The sequence below is a fragment of the Hippoglossus stenolepis genome, chromosome 2, assembly GCF_022539355.2.
Source record: "Hippoglossus stenolepis isolate QCI-W04-F060 chromosome 2, HSTE1.2, whole genome shotgun sequence".
Lineage (NCBI taxonomy): Eukaryota > Metazoa > Chordata > Actinopteri > Pleuronectiformes > Pleuronectidae > Hippoglossus > Hippoglossus stenolepis.
In genome coordinates, this window is record NC_061484.1 from 20173284 (window position 1) to 20190164 (window position 16881).

Here is a 16881-nt window from a genome sequence, read left to right on the forward strand (position 1 = left end):
TATGGAGACGTGTTCGCTGAAAACGCTAGCGACACCTTAGATGACAAGTCTCACAGAATTCATTTATCAGCACTCAGGAGTTTAGAGACATCTACCTGGCACGTCTGGACAATGACAGTGTGTCTAGAAATGGTTGAATCATTGCCTCATTTACCTAATCAGCTGTGCGTTTTAAATCAAAGGGCTGTTTGAACTCAGCCTTTAAACTGACCACAAGCAGAAAATGTTTACAGCGCACTTATTTTTTCATACTGAATCAATCGGCATCCCTCTCAAGCAGCTATTTATAGCAGCTCTGCTGCTGCATTAACACACTGCATGATTTATCATTAGAAGCCAGCGCTGGTCTGCTGAGTAGCTACATTCATGCCAGGCGACGCGGCGGTGCCAACATCCACATTCAACAACAACACATGAAGGCCCTGAGAGATGTACACAAATAAAACTGCAGCACAAGCTAACTTTGTGTGGCTAGTGTGCTAAAACCTTCGCCCCCATACAACACCAGAGACAGAGAGAAAGAGGGTGAGAAAACGCACTGCAGAATGGGGGGAAAAGTGCTGATGAGTTGCCTCATGCTGGAGCTGCATAGATCCGTCGAACAAGAGGGGATTTGCCTGCTACACCTAGATAGTGTTTCCCCCCCTCAGCTTTCGCCCAGGTATTCTGGGTATGAATGGCTGTCAGTTTGGATTTGGGAGCTGAGCGTTGAGGGGGGAAAATGGAGTCTGGTGGGGGTCTTTGTGTGTCTCTACCTGTGGAGACGAAAGCTGGAGACAGAACTCTTCTCACTAAGCCACAGCTAGCTCCAATGCTACACATTACGTCTACAGAAAGGAAGGGGGTTAAATATTAGCATGGCAAGCTAGCCAGGGTAGAGCTGGACAGAGAGAGCAGACGGCAGCGGAGGCTGCCGTGTTTGCAAGGAAGGTTTTCAACAGCACACACACAAGGAAAATGTGGATGGGGAGGTGATTTGAATGAGAGCCGCTTCTGCCTGAGCTGCAGACGGTATTGACCTAGTTTTCCATCTCAGACAGATGTGCACCCACCTACATAGCATGTGAGGATAGACAGAGTGAAAATATTGGTAGCCCAAGCCTGTACTGTTGGTGATTTTATGGAATAAAAAATTTACCTTGAAGAAGAAATTTCTTTATGAGATGAAATTTCTTGTCATAGTGTTAAGTATGTAGGTTATGCAACATTTTAAAAAGTGCAGGTGAAGAGGAGCCCTTTCGCCTCAGGTCGTATGACACCTGTGTCCTGGCCATCATCTGAACCTTTGACCCCGTCGTCATATGATCAGTGGTCGCCTCACCTCAGTGCACCTTTCCTCTTGAAGACACACTCTTTCTTCTTTTACTTTCAAAACAATCTTTTTACATAATTAGACGAGAGCTCAGATAAAGCTGTGTTTGTCCTTCTGTTTCAAATTATATCACTATTTTGATTCTAGTTATAATCAGGCAAGGTTCCCGTCACAGTGCTAAGAAGTATTCATGGTAGCGGAACACACTGCAAACCTTTCGCTCCCTCACACTATTGACCGCTCAACAATACCATCAGCCCACTGTTTGGGTGTGAATCCACGTTTTAAAGGATTAACTGGTAAAGACTACCAACAACTGCCTTTCAGCCTGGAATTAGTCATTAATCAAACCACACATTTTAGGGGTTCTTTCTAGCCAGACGCACACGCCCCTGCTAAGATCTGAATGAAAAGCACAAAGCTATTCAAATCTGATCCCCTCTGAACAAATGGCTTTTCTCCATCTCCACAGAAAAAGGGAGCACTTCAAGAACCTCTCCAAGGGACCTGAACGGTCACATGGAAACTCCTCCCCATCAATTAGCATTGTGACAGGGTTTTACGGGCTTTAATACAAACAAAACAATGACCATGTACAACATGGCAGCGGACGTCTGCTTATCCCTTGATACCTCCAAAGAAATGGTAATAGTGAGCACAAAGGAAACTCCGTAGGTTCAGGGCATATGGTTACAGCAACATTATAGGGCACATTCATGCACCTGAGGCAAACAATCTGAATGATAAGCATAATGAGCATGCAGTGCTTGTAATTCAACTTTCAGCTATATTAATTCATGGTGGACTCATACATGTTTGAACTTAATCTCATCTGTCTATTACAAAAAGCAATGTTAGATTGAATAAGCCGTTGAGTTATTGAAATGGAGTCCTCAAGCTCAAACAATCAGTTGATCAACTGAAAAAAATAAACTGACAGCTACTTGAAGAATCAATTTTAATATTAATGAAAAATACCAAATATTAAATAGTGAGGCTCCAAAAAAAATTGTTTACACAAATAAAGGAGAGTAAACTGAATATCGTTGGACACTGAACTGTTGACAATGGAAATGTCATCTTTTGCTCCGGTAAATTATTATGTCCATATCAACTGGATTTGAACAATTCAAATTTTTTATTTAATAGGCTACAGTAAATATTGACCATAAATTTGAACCCCTAGCGCCATTGCCTTTATGTTAAGTTCTATTCAAGTTGTGTAAAATAATGTTCACAAAAACTATTTTCCTCTTTCATAACAATGGATGGTGGACCCACATAAAACTGATCCTGAGCACATGTGTGAGCCCAGGTCAGGTGACAATCAAGTAAAGGGAAAAACGTAAAAGTCAAAAAAAATCTTTCCTTTTATCGTATCTTCGGTGTGGACGAACTATCAGTGTTTGCAATGACGACAGAAAAAATAAAATGTAGATTTGAGGGTGAGGGGCCATGGCCGGCTCTTACATTTCCTCATCTTTCATATCAAAAGATAGGGGTTCAGTGGGGGTGGACTGATTTGATGTTTTGATGCATTGTTTGATGACGGGCAGCTCAAAGTCGAGGACGCCTCTGTGATGTCTCTCCATTGGAGGACATGAAAAGCGTCACCTGGCCCCTGAGCTGAGGGTTATGGCTGCTAGTGGATTTAAAGGCTCCTGCCGAGCTGGACGGTGGCTCCATTGATGCCACATAATCCATTCAGCGTGACCTTTATATTTTTAGAGTCAGCTCCACTTCCCTGCCTGCCTTGTCAAAACTATAGCAGACATCAGGGTGCTGATGAACTACCTCCTATTATAAAACAGGATGGAATATCAGATTTATTTTAATGTGTAGCAAGGAAAATAACTGCCTCCCATCACCGACCGAGCCGCCCGATGATCAAAAGCAGCATGGAGCACAAGGCGAGCTCATCAGATGAACAAACACATTCTTGCTAGATATCTTTGTGGGTTTCATCATCCCGCATCAAGTGACTGCTGAGGAAAAAAACAAAGCCTTGTTCCCATCCCTGTGACATCAGCGCTTACAGACAGAGCCCAGGGAAAGAACCAGAGCCCAGACGATCATATATTTCCAATTAACTGGTACAATAATGTGAATCTGCAATTTTTCCTCTGCACTCCACCCAACCTCAAATTAATTGTTTTGTATTCTTAAATCCCCCACCAAAATATCACAGGCTAAAAAAATGTGCATACAAATATATAATCTCATAACGTACACAAGGCAGTGTTCGTCATAAGCATCAAACTCCTACCACATTCTGGATTTGCCTTAACTAGTAGCAAACATAATTGGGACAAATCTCAGTAAGCCACGTAAAAAAAGCACAAGGGTGTAAATTGTTACACTGCTGTGTGTTAAGACACTAAAACAGTTGCACAGATCAGACGAACTGCAGCAGCAGGGAAAGAGCAGCATTCAGCTCTGCTGTTTTCCTCTGTGACTTGGGGCCACTGAGTTTTTCTCCAGCCATAGTAAATTGGGCGCCTGGGGCAGGAGCCTCGGCCAAGCCTGCATTTCGGAGCCGACTGTGGAGGGCATGAGGGATAGAGATATGGCACTAGAGGGAGGACGGGGCTGGGGATGGTGGGGGGAGGACTCCAAACGCAGTTGAGGTGACATTACGCACATGTTTTAACACAAAAGAGACCGGGCTCGTTAGCACACTAACTAGCAAGCTCCATGGCAATCAGCACTTTCTGTTCTCTCTATCCACTTTGTTATAAATATGGCTACATCTGCAAGTGTAATCACTCCATTGTACTCAGATTTTTTTGCTCTTCTGGACAGCAGCATGGCAGCCTGCTTTTCAGCACCTCTCCCCCTCAATCCCCTCCTTTCCCTCAAGTGCCCTCGCCTGTTCCTGGCTACTCCTTTGCTGGTGAGGCCGGTGTGTCTCACAGATTACAGAGCTCCGGTCGCTCAGGTAACAAGAGTCACTAATCTGGCTGGGGTTGAATTACGCATAATTGCCTCGGCACCGTGATTGATTTCAGCCCTGGAAAGGAAAAGACGACGGCTCCCCACCACCACCAAAAAACCCCCCCACCTCTCCCTCCCTGCCTCTCTCCAGCGCTCACGAGCAGCAGCCAAGACTCTCCATCTAGTAGGAGGCAGGAGGCTTTGAAGAGATCAAAGCCAAGGCCGGGAGCAGTTGCGCGCCCTGGGAATACGGGAGAGAGGCTTTCTGCTCCTCAGCCCTATTTTCTAGCGTCATGTCGGATTGCAGCTGTATTGCATTTCGCCAGTTTTCTTAATGCTCTTGGTTTTGACTTTGACATCAGTGATCCCCCTCGGTTTCTTCAAAAACAAGGGGGGAGGAGAAAAAAAGAAAGTGAACGAGGAAGAGTGGGAGAGAGAGGGAGAAGGGGGGAAAAAAGAGAAGGAGGGAAAGAAAGGAGAGGGGGGGTAAAGAGATCTACAGACTGATTTTTATTTTCACAACTCCATAATTGGCCAGTTCAAAGGAGAGGAGGGGAGAATGTAGCATTTGTTTTCAATTCTGCAGCCGATATGAAAGGGGTGACAAACTTTTATGGGTTTCCCAAAAATTAAAGACAGGCAGCTTTTTTCACAGTCAAAGAACAGGGTGTTTTTTATGACCGAGACCACACAAAATGAACTGATAGCAAAGCCCTCCTCTTTGTCCTCCCACAGAAAATTCAACAGTGTAGCGCAGCCCCTGTGTGTGTGTGTGTGTGTGTGTGTGTGTGTGTGTGTGTGTGTGTGTGTGTGTGTGTGTGTGTGTGTGTGTGTGTGTGTACGTGCAAGTCTGCATCTAATATCCGTTTGGTGTATGTGTTAGAAATGGTTAGACGAAGAGAAAGTGGTTTGATGTGTGCAGCGAAAAACACAAAAGGAGGCATGAAGAAAGAGTGCGAGCTATATCCATCTATTCATTTAACAGCTTGGCTAATAAAGCCTGGTGGCGAGAAGGCACCCTTTGTACTGCAACTATGCAGGCCTTATACCAACCTCCTACACTGGGGACCATTAATATTTCAGCGCTGTCAGATCCACATTGCATGTGAGCCTCTTTAGCACTCGCACCCACAGCAGAAAGAAATAATGAGCTTCTGAAAAATATGAAACAGCAACGAGAAGGAGGGAGGGCAAAAGCGCACCAGAGACTGACCAACTTCATACAACAGAGCAGCTATTGATCATAGCTCTATTTCTTAGCTGGACAAAGTGAGGGCTGTTTGAGCTTCTCTGAAGTCTGGATACAGCCGGCAGGATTTGCACCCATGTTTCACTCCTGTGGTCCTATTGTTCCCCTTGCTGCAGTTTACTAGCTGGAACACTGCTCGCCTCTATATAGACCTACAAGCTGTCAGGATGAAGTCAATAAAGCTATTCATGTTTTTACTCATTTTACAGCTGTATCAGGGAACAGTGAGGTACTGTGATCAAGCTTTAGGGACTACTGTCAAGCTTCAATCACGGCTTAACGACTCAACTAGGTCAATTAAGTGAAACATGTGCTGCAGGAGCATATTAAACACATCTCAGATTACAAACAATGTCTATAAAACTCGATTTGAAGTTTCATTTTAAAACGTATCAATTTTGCATCCGGACGCAGTTCCTCTACACCAACTCATCATCTTTGCCAAGAGACAACCACTTCACCCACAGTCCTTTCTAATTACGCAGTCATAACAACGGCAAGCGTGATGACAGTTACACAACAAATTGACAAAACCACTCCACTCCTTCATAGACCGCCCCTTCCAGTCTCCATTTCTGATCCGCCCTTACAGGAAGTCCACACCCTGGCCATTCAAACTGATTTGGGCATAAGGAACAACCTTGGCGAGGCTTTCCGTTGACCCCAGGAGATCAGTTGCAGGCTGCTGGTGAAGAGTGACGCCCTTCGAGCAGGTGTTGTAGGCCTGAGCGGCGGTCTGTCTGTGGAAGCCTGACTGGCTGGCTCCAGGCAGTGCTGCTTGATTGGTTAAGCTTCCTCCGTTTCAGCGGGAGGACGGGGAGCAAATAAAGTGTCATCATCTATGAGCGCTGCGCTTTGAGCAGTAACATGCCCAAAATAAACATCAACAGGGGTTAAGTGTGTGCCTGCATGTCATGCGTGCAGCCGTGGCATTCCAAATTGCTTCCCACAGAAACGTATAGAAAACACATTTTTCAGCACATTGAACACATAATGTTTTCAACTTTGTCCATAGCTGCCCTTTTGATCTGCGTCACTCATTTCTGATTGACATCAATAACAAAGAAATCTGAGGTTTCTGATTATATCGACTTGTTGCTTCATTTCCATAGTTTGGATATAATGACACAACCTTAAAATTAGGCGTGTTGCTTTTGGATGTGTTAGAACAAGACAAACAGTGTAAAATACAAATCAATACAACAACAAGCACTATCTTTTTCGACAAATCAAATCCCAATCAATCAGCATGAAGTTCTACCAGGAAAACTAAATCATCCTTGACCTTTACTGTGATCTCAGTATTCTTATCTTTCTTTAACAACGCATATCTCTTGGTCCTGGGAGAGAATCACTGCGCTTGGCTCCACTGAAAAAGATAAAATGCATCGATAGGGTGATTGCAACCAGATGTTGTCATTAGTACTGTGCATATGGAGTAAATGTGTCAACCGGCATCACCAGACAGTGGAGGACACGAAGGAAACCTTGGTGTTAATGGTGCTGTTTATAAACAACGAGACCCAGCGGCACTACAAAGAGCCAGAGAAGGCAAGTGTTTCTTCTGTGTGAGGTCTCTGGTGGTGTCCTTCATGTGTACACACATATTTCACTGTGGGATAGAGCTGCACAGCAGATGACATCAATGTCAGTAGGGCTCTTTGATTCATATGCCGCTAGATAAAGAAAGCTTTAGAGAGGGGCAATTATACTTCTACCTTTTTGACAACTACTATATATACTATAAATACATTTTTAGACTTCAATATACACAGTGTGCTGTACGAGAGTCTACTTATAGAAAATTAAATGAGCCGACAGTGTGATGATCATATGAAGTCCAGCTGCTTAAAGGCTAAATGCTACATTCGACTCCAGTAAACTTCACGCGGCATATTCACACTGTAGTGAGACTTTAAAAAAATGAAAAATTGCACAAGCTGCCATCTAGAACATTATGTGTGTACATGGAAGTCTGCTGGTAAATGTAGTGTTCTCTTTAACAGGGATCTTCCACGGTAGCGCTGGGGGCATGAGCTCAGGACACACATGGCACTGAGGGACACCAGAGCGGTCCTACCAAATCCCGTTAGGTAAGCCTGGGTTAGTGATTCCACGCTGCGAGACACTGGCTAGCAGATCCGTCACGTTCCCACTACATCAAAGAAAAGTGCAGCACTACGCCCCCCCAACCCCCAACACACACACACACAAACCCTCTTCCTCGCCATGAGGATCTGCAACTGAGGGTCCAAAGGGGAAAAAAAGAGAGAGAGAGCTCTCTCGCCCCCCCGCCGCCACAGCAGCGAAACTCTGCTTAAAGAAAAAAGGAAAAATATGTGATACTATCCATCTCTGTTCAAGATGTTGCCTGTGAACAGACGACTGCTCTTACACAGCCGAAGATCACCAACACATCTTCACATTTAGGTGAAAAAACTTCCGCTACATCTCTGCACTATAATTATTTCCGAACTAGGAAGATGCAGTTGAGTCTTTATCTCGTCAACGATGCATTTAGGAGTTTATGCAAAGGGTTGTTAAGAGGAATGTGCGAAACTAAAAGGGTATGAAAACAGTGGGGTGCTCTGAGAATGATTTTTAGGTCATTTAAAAATATGTTCTGCCCATCTAATGCATGTTGATCTTTATTTAGAAACTGTCACTTCCAAACCCTGACTTGAGTTCAGGAAGCTTGATAAGACAAAGCCGATGAAAGGAGTGAACTTTTATTCTTCTACACATCAAACCTGGAGTGATGACAACATCCTAAACGCTTTGAAGATCCTACTTCATAAACACTATGGGATGTATTATGATAGTTCTGACCATAAATGTAAAACAAATTTTAGAACACTTACTGTATATGCTTAACCTGGGCTTCTACTTGGCTCTAAACATGTGCACATATGGTGGAATGACAAGAGAGATCATTTCACAAAAAAAAACTGAATTATACATCAGACTAAAAGTGAAATAAAGAAGTTTAGTTGGTTTCTGTAGACAAATTTCATTTGTCAAATTTACACAGTAAGAAACATCTGTTCTCTATCAGCAACCCTCATGTCCTTTTACTCTCATCCAACCAAATGCCATGACTGAAAACAATGACTGAAAATGATGATGGATTTACTTCCAATACACTTAAAACACGCAAGTTAATTTCCAATAACCTCTTTTTTGTGCGCATATCAAATGTTGATAAGATGATGAATAATGTTTAGCTGGAAACCAGACCACTCAGCGAGCTCATCTTATTCCCTCACAGATGGCACTGCGCCCCCTCCCACACATGTATATCCGTCCTTTGGCAGGTTGGGCCAATCACAAACATTTATATAAACTGAGGCGATGCCTGACGAAAGATGGCTGTCGTATAAGGGAAGGTGGGGACGTCTATTGATTTGCTTTTGGGACCGTTTTAAAGAAACTGAAACTGAAAATATATTTTCTCTAAAAGAAGAGCAAAGAACTGCACTTAAAGCAATAGATAATACATATGTCCCATATCATTGCTCTGATTGGTTGGAGGTCAATCCATTTGTATCCAAAGGCATTTTGGAGGCTCAGTAATGTTGGTCTAAGGTAGGCAAACATGATAATCACTTTAAATTACTATTAATTAGACAGCAGTTCCAACAAGCGCAATAGCCAAAGAGGGAAGATCATAAAATAATGAAACAGTCTTCGCCCTCACAGAAGATTCAGCCTGCAGACTCTGCATCCACAAACAGCTACAGAGTATCTGTATATTTATAATCCACCAGTGACTCTTTGAAGTGGTCAACTTTGTCTTAAATCCACATTAACCACACAGTAAATGAAACTGAACACCGTTGGGCTTCTTGACACCAAAATTTCAGCTCCTGGGGCGGAGGTGACCTATCAGGCGAGAAGCACTAAAATCTGCTGACAATCAGCAACTCCCAAAAGCTCCATCATGACTGGACGGCATGTGCGGGAATGCCATGGTCAATGGAAATCAATCTAAACTACTGGGATTGGGGGGGTGGCAGTGGCGGTGGTGGGGGCTTCGGGATGGAAGAGAATGAAAGAGAGAATGTGCCTTTGATCTCAGTGAAAACTGATCCCAGGCCTGCAGATACTGTGGCTGCGATGGCCAGCAGCAGAGGCAGCAATCTGACATCAGTGAGAAAGCCAGAGGACTCATGTTCCATGATCCCTCCACCGAGCCTTGGCTCTCTTTATTGGATAAGTGAGAGAAACGTATATAAAATGACTACCGTTTTATTGAAGACAGGATGAGGGGGAAAATTGGGTGAAGAAAAAAAAAAAAAGCAGCCATGGTAAATGAAATGAAAGCAGGGCTTTAAAAGTTTTGGCAGCGAGAACGCCGCCTAACTGCCTGGCCTAATTCATCTGCAGTGAAGGGTAATTTCCTCTCATACAGTCAGCTGGTCTCCATACTCACGTCTATGAATCTCTCAGTGCGTATGATGGAATAATTGATAAAATTGACCAGAAAACAAGCAATAAAAAGAGAATTTAGAAAGCGTCATACCCCCGCATTTCACAAGCTCTTCTATTTGTAAACTGGAGAGAGTGAATCGTGAGGTAATCAGGATCATGTTTTCACCATAATGTCACATGCTTTCACCCTCTGCTACTTGGTAGAGGGGAAGCAATGCAATTTTAACATCATTCCACGATAGAGGTTGCGTATGAATGAAGATCCTTTACACACAGCATGTGGCTTCTGCCCCCGACAATCACATCTGCCTCCGAAGCCGATTCTTACGCAGAACGCACATTTTAAAAAACTTTACACTGATGAAACTAATTCATATGCACTGCAAAAGCGCAAACAACCCAGGGATCTCGCTTTTTCTGCACTGTGTAAGTGTTTCCTGTATGGAGGCACCAAATCATAGCCAGACCGAGGCTGGGTTGTCTGAGTGTGATACCAGAAACATGGACAAAACAGGATTAGAATGGACAGCTGCTGGTGTGCGCTGCGTTTTATGTCTGTCTTGAGAGGAGAAATTTGCAAACGGGACAGACACAGGAAGCCGCCAGTGAGAGACCTGCAGCTGGCCTGAAATTAATACCGTTACAGGGACATTTTCTGTGACAACATACTCCATCCCTGGACGGTAATACAAGCTCCTCCACAAGTCAGCCTCAGAGACGTAATGTTGCCTTTGGAGCTCCTCGGTCATGACGGGCTTAGTAGAGGGCTTACTTGGGTCATTAAGACATGCATCATCTAAGATTTTAACAAGATGAGAAATACTTTACATCTCATGCTAATCTGCTGAAAATAAGGCGTTTGGTTCACATATGGTTTTGGAGGGGACAGGTGTCAACAATTCTGGTGCAAGAGGGTAAATACGGATTATAAAGAGATACTACACAACATAAAAAATAATGCTATAAACATTTGGAGTTGATTTTCGTTTTAATTATATCATTAAGTTTAAGTTTGTGACAAGAATCTTAATTTTACAGGAAAAACTGTCTTTTAATAAATCTTTTTTTCATAAATTTGTAGATCGATATGATTAATGATTTCTCTCATTGAATTGCGACATCAAAAACTAAATTTGTTAGTATGGTTGTGGAATCAAAGCAAATAATTTGTCAATTAATTGTCTTAAACTATCAAGAGTATATCAAAGCATTTCACAGCATAGAGCGACATTGCAGATTGTTTTTTTTCCCCCTCTATAACAATCCAAATCACAAAGTATTCGATTTACAATGACGAATCCAGCAAATGTTCACATATGAGAAGTGCAATGTTTGCTATTTTTACTACTACTGAGCTGTGTACTGAAAATGAAATTAATCTGTTGTGATTTCTGCATGAACTGTGAAAAACCACTGATTCCATCAATGACCTTTGATATCATAGGTAATGAATTAAACGTGAGACGGTGTATCTCATTGTGAGAGCTCCCAGTCAGAGTGTGGGGAGGTAAATCAACAGGTTGCCTCCTCACTCTTCATGCTCTACTGATTGTACCAATACCAGATTAAGTGGCATTACTATGAGAGGGTTTACAAACAAATTTTGACATTCAACTTCAGTTGTCTTTGAAACTATAATCGTGCTATGATTTAATCTGAGCAACATGAAGTCAAATCCTCGCTGTGTATCGTTATGTTCCGTGTTTGATTTTGCTTTCCATTCCACATGTTAACCATCACTTTACCAACTTTTACTTAACTTATTAAAAACCTCTTACCTTTAACCCTCATTAAAAAAATACATTTCATGCCTCAAATATACTTACAAATTAAAATTAATTCCAGAGTCATTTTCCCACCCCTAAATTCCTCAGCGATTTGTTTTCTCAAATGAGCGATTACATAGACAAATGTGTATCCTTGCCACACATCGCTTTCACATTATAAAAGGATTTATACATTTAAGTAAATGCAATCCAAAGACCGACAAAGTGACAGGTGAAAAGAAGAGCTGGCACTCACCGTTCTGGCCATGGGTGGTGAGAGGGAGCCATTGTTCATGTAGGAGTCGTTCATGTTACTCATCATGATGTAGCCTGGGTAGCCCGAGTACGGATGGCTTTTGCCGTACAAGTCATGATGTTTTCCTGGTAAAACAAATTTGGGGGGGAAAAATTTGTCCGTTTGTGTTAGCAAAAGACAGAGAGATCCATAAATTTCAGTGACAAGGAGAAACTCAGAAAACTCTTCATTTAAATAAGCCAGTATCGAAAATCTCAAGAGTTAAGACTTTACACACAATCAAATCTTAAAAATGCTAAATTCCAAATGGGTTTTTGACAATAAATCCAGCAGGTACTAATGAGAAAGCTGAACACAAAGTTGTGCCTCGGCCTGTTTTGCTGCTGTAATGGTATCGCTTTCTATTGCTTTAACCCGTGCCCCATTTTGCCTCAGCCTTTTGTTTGTGCCCTTTCTTCCCATCTAGGAGAGGAGGGTCGCATTATGCAGAGGAACAATGGAGCCCCTCTGTGCCAATTAGCACCAATTAGAAGAACATACAGACTGTGTCAAAACAGGAGACGCCCCAACTGTTCCTCTATGCCTTTGACCTGAGAGAGGGAGCTTTATGTAAGAGGCCTCAATACATCGCCACTCGCCACTCCAACTGCGCGCAGCGTAATAAGGCCGGAGGGGGGCTGGGGGTGTTTGGGGATATACAGCCTGATGGCAACATGGATCTTGTTGTGAAGAAAGCCAGTGTTTGGTTTGAGGGGATCACTATTCAGGATGTGAAAGGCGAACAAAGAGGAGACACACTCCCAACACTCTATAATGATGACCTGCAGCTGCGGGGTCACACTACAATAGCCAAGAGAGCAATGAGCCCTGAGTGGCAGCAACATGTTGCATGTGACAGTGCGACTGGAGAGATGATGTATGTGGGTGGGGGAAGTTAATCGGGGTGGGGGTGGGGGATTGCATAATAATTTTTTTAAAAGGTGTATAATCATCCTCTTTTCACATCAAGTATTCTGTTTCCCCCCCTTCTCTGCAGGCACCCTCATCTGTGAGGTAGGTAACAGGTAGCTGTGTGCATGGAGGTAAAGCATGTCCTGACTAGACCTGGATCAGAGATAATCTGACTGAGAGCAGCAGAAATGGGGTCTCTGATAAGCACAGTGCAATAGTGTGACTGATCACTGAGAAAAAGAAAAAAAGAGGTGGTGCTTTCTCACACTCGCCTCAGCGTATTATTCTGGAAGTCAGGGGTTTTTTTCAACTGCAGCTAAATGGCGACACTGACCGTCCAATAAAGCATGCAGAGTTAAAGAGCTGTGTCACTTACCATCTTCCAGATGGTCTCTGTGTTTTTCGTGATATGAATCTTGGGAATGTCTACCTGCCTGTTAAATACAAACAAAAATAAGAGAGAAATGAAGTGAGGATGAATTAATTACAGTAGGAGGGCCTTCAGAGGCAGTAACACAGAGAGAGACATGGTGATACGGTCAGACACCCGCAAACACTGCAGGGACAAATGCCTTCCCTTTGCTCGTCACCAAAGCAGAACAAGCTCGCACACACATACACACACACACACACACAAACACCACTATCTATAGAGGGGTGATGGAGCAGCCTGCATCAAAGCTTCAAAAGAACCACTTAATTAATCTTCATGTCCTTAAGGAGCATACAAATTAACTTGTTTTCAATATCATAGGTCCACTCGCAATTTCATCTCTCATCTCTAAATTCAAATAAATCAAGTGCATTTGTGTTAAGAATTTAAAAAACATCAGTGGAAAGTGAAATAGAATTATTATTTAAAAAGAGAAAAATGGCACAGACAGAATTGCCTAAAAATATATATAAAATCCCCTGCATTTCGCATATCAATTTCCCTTCTCTTCTGGAATCAGAACCGGGAAGAGGACCTCTTTTTTTTAGAGTTCAGACCCCTCAGGATGGCTTCAAGCTGAGCGGGGGGGAACTTCGCTGGATTCCTAATTAACATTCAGCCTCTGTCTCGTGCGTCTCTAGGACATTTTGGTGGTGAATGTGTACAGTCTTGTTCGGGATGTGCTCAAAATTTCATTAACGCCGCAGTTAATGAAAAAAACAAGCCGTCTTAAGTTTGTAATGGGGAAGCTGCAGCCGGCATCCTGAGGTCAGTGCACGCGTAGACAGATGCAGGAAAAAATCAAACACTCATTTTAACTGTGATGTTTCATACCTAGTCTGTTCCTTTTTTGTGCGTGCAAGTACAGAATGTAAAGTAGGAGAATAAACATTAAAAATGTATCATTAATAATTCCTCCATTGAGATTCTTTATGTATTTAGATACATCATGAATTCAACATTTATACGTTTAAGAATCTTAAACCCTAATTTTCTTTTTTATCTGATCACTGAGGACAAATACATATTTTTCACTGCCCTCAAAAAGGATGCAAAAAATTATTTATGACTCCAGTAAACAGTTATGACAATAATAATATTTGAAATTATCAGAGAGCAAAAATCAAAAGATCACATCCCCGATGACAAGAATAATTGCAAAGCGTCATTTCATTTAGCTTGCATTTTTACGAGCTTTGATCTTTCAGAGTAAATTAATAATCTTGTTTGTTAATATGGTTTTAAGCCATGTGTGCTAAACAGATTCATGTGCTGCTGTTTACAGCTGCTGAGTGGTTATAGTGAAACCAAAGCAAACACAGCTATTAGCCTACTTCTCACAGGCAGCGCACACACACACACACACACACACACACACACACACACACACACACACACACACACACACACACACACACACACACACACACACACACACACACACACACACACACACACACACACACACACACACACACACACACACAAGGCCTCAATTCTTTAAGCCCCAAAAATAGATTTTCTTTATTCTTAATCCAAATTTCACTCTGGCTAAATGAAATCTAACTGATGAGGGAGGTTAAAACATTTAGGCCTCTGTGGTGTGGGGAGACTATAGAGGGCGGTGGATGCTGTGTTTAGAGGAGCATCTTATGGTTTCTGGGGGTGCACCTGGGTGCTAAAGCTATTCATATTGTATTAGAAATGAAATACACAGTGAAATGAACTAAATCTGAATGATACACGTGCATAATGTACATTATAAAACAAAGGAAATGTGGCTCTGTAAGCTGTCCCTGCAGCTTTTCATTTTGTATTAGAATAAAACAAATAACAGAATAAATGCACCTGCACTCATCTTGTTTGCCATTTAAATCGAGATGATAAAAGTACATGAATAAAACTTGATGACCAGAAAGGACACTATCAGGCCTGTGTTGTTAATTTATCTTTCTGTAGATCATTCACACTTTATCCTGCAAATCGTTAAGGTAAACTCATCCATATCAGATCAGTGAAAGCTAAATAAAAACCAGGTCTTGCAGTGATTATTAAGGATTAAAAACAACTTTTGTTTACAGGCCGTTTCCCTCCTGTGTGATGCGGGCTCAGATCTGACGCCCACCTTCCTCCCTCATCCTCCTCATCCTCGTTCCCCAGTTCACCATGTGTGGGAAAATAACAATACAAACACCACTCACGTCGTGGCTGTTGCTGTTGGGGCTGCTCTCCGACTCGTGCACCAGGGACGACTTGATGTCGGCCAGGTCTCCCTCCTCCTCCGAGTGGCTGAGCTCGGCGAAGATCTGCTCCTTGTGCGGGTCCCCCTCGTCTTTGAAGGGGATCATCTCGTCGGTGGCGCACAGCTCCGGGTCTCCGCCGCCGCCGCCGCCTGATAACTGAGGCATTTTAACAAACTGACTTGATCTGCTCCACCGGAGAAACTGAAGCCACCACGGCTTGTGCGAGGAAATCTCACGGCAATCCCCGGGTGGAAGTTGTAGGGGTGGGGGGGGGAGTGGGGAACCGTCTGCTCTGGTTTCACCGGAGCGTCGACGGTGAGTCACCGGGAGAGGAAGCGGCGTGGCGCGGACACGCAGCCGGTGTGTGTCTGAAGAAGCAACAGGAGGAGAGCGCGTGCGTGTGCGTGTGTGTGTGTGTCTGTTCTCCACGAGTCTCTGAACTACTCACGACCCGGAAAACTTGACGTGCAAGCGGGTCGGAATGAAGAGTCCGGTGCACGCCTCAATGTCATGAGGAGAAAATAACAAATAAAAATAGAGGGAACCACGAGTTTAAAATCTCATCACTACAGCGTGTGAGTCAGCGCACAGCGGATATGGTCCAGGAAAAACAAATGTGCGTTAAGAAAAGTGCATTCTCAAAGTGGAGAGAGAAAATAGTTCCTCGGTGGTCCGGTGAAGAAGCTGCGGCGTCCTTGGAAATAAGAATTTAAAGAAATTATAAAAAAAAACTAATGGAACTGAGCTACAGCAAAAAAAAAAAAAAGCTGGAGGTGGAGAGGTAAGTGATGGATGTGGAAGAAAAGGAAAAAAACTCTTTTAATTCTTAGGGATTTAAAACAGAAAAATGCGTCCAAAGTACATCCTCGAGTGAGAAATAAAAACACATGAAGATATAAAGGAGGGGGAATAAAGACGAGCGACTTCCCCGCTGCTGCCGCACCGCTTCCACAGTGTCATGTAACCCGTGTGTGTATGTGTGTGTTTGGTATAATGTAGCCGTGCGCCCTCCCTCCTTTCCTCCCCTCCTTCCTCCCCTCCCTCTCTCTCTCCTTTCAGTCTGTGGAAAAGGAAGGAGAGATGAAAGGGAAGCCGAGGCTGTGATTGACACCGCACCGATTGACACTCCTCCTGAGACACAGATTTATACGCGGCTTCACAACAAATGGGCAGACAGGAGGAGAAGAGGAGGAGGAGGAGGTGAGGAAGAAGACGCACTCTGTGCGTTGGATGCCTTGAAACAATTACGATTAATAAAAATGTCAATAGATTTAGAAGAGAGTTTGGAGGTAGGATGAATTCAATG

The 16881-nt window shown here is 43.1% G+C and overlaps 1 protein-coding gene across 6 annotated transcripts in view; it reads right to left on the reverse strand.

The window, feature by feature from the left end:
* Positions 1 to 16555, reverse strand: part of lef1 (lymphoid enhancer-binding factor 1) — a 42187-nt gene extending 25632 nt beyond the window's left edge. For all 6 annotated transcript variants that reach the window (XM_035181184.2, XM_035181209.2, XM_035181178.2 and 3 more), the window contains exons 1-3: positions 15534 to 16555; positions 13276 to 13333; positions 11949 to 12073 (exon numbers count right to left, since the gene is read on the reverse strand). In XM_035181184.2, the coding sequence (XP_035037075.1) occupies positions 11949 to 12073; positions 13276 to 13333; positions 15534 to 15740 (390 nt within the window). In that variant the 5' untranslated portion in view covers positions 15741 to 16555. The remainder of the gene's footprint in view (positions 1 to 11948; positions 12074 to 13275; positions 13334 to 15533) is intronic.
* Positions 16556 to 16881: the final 326 nt, after the last annotated feature.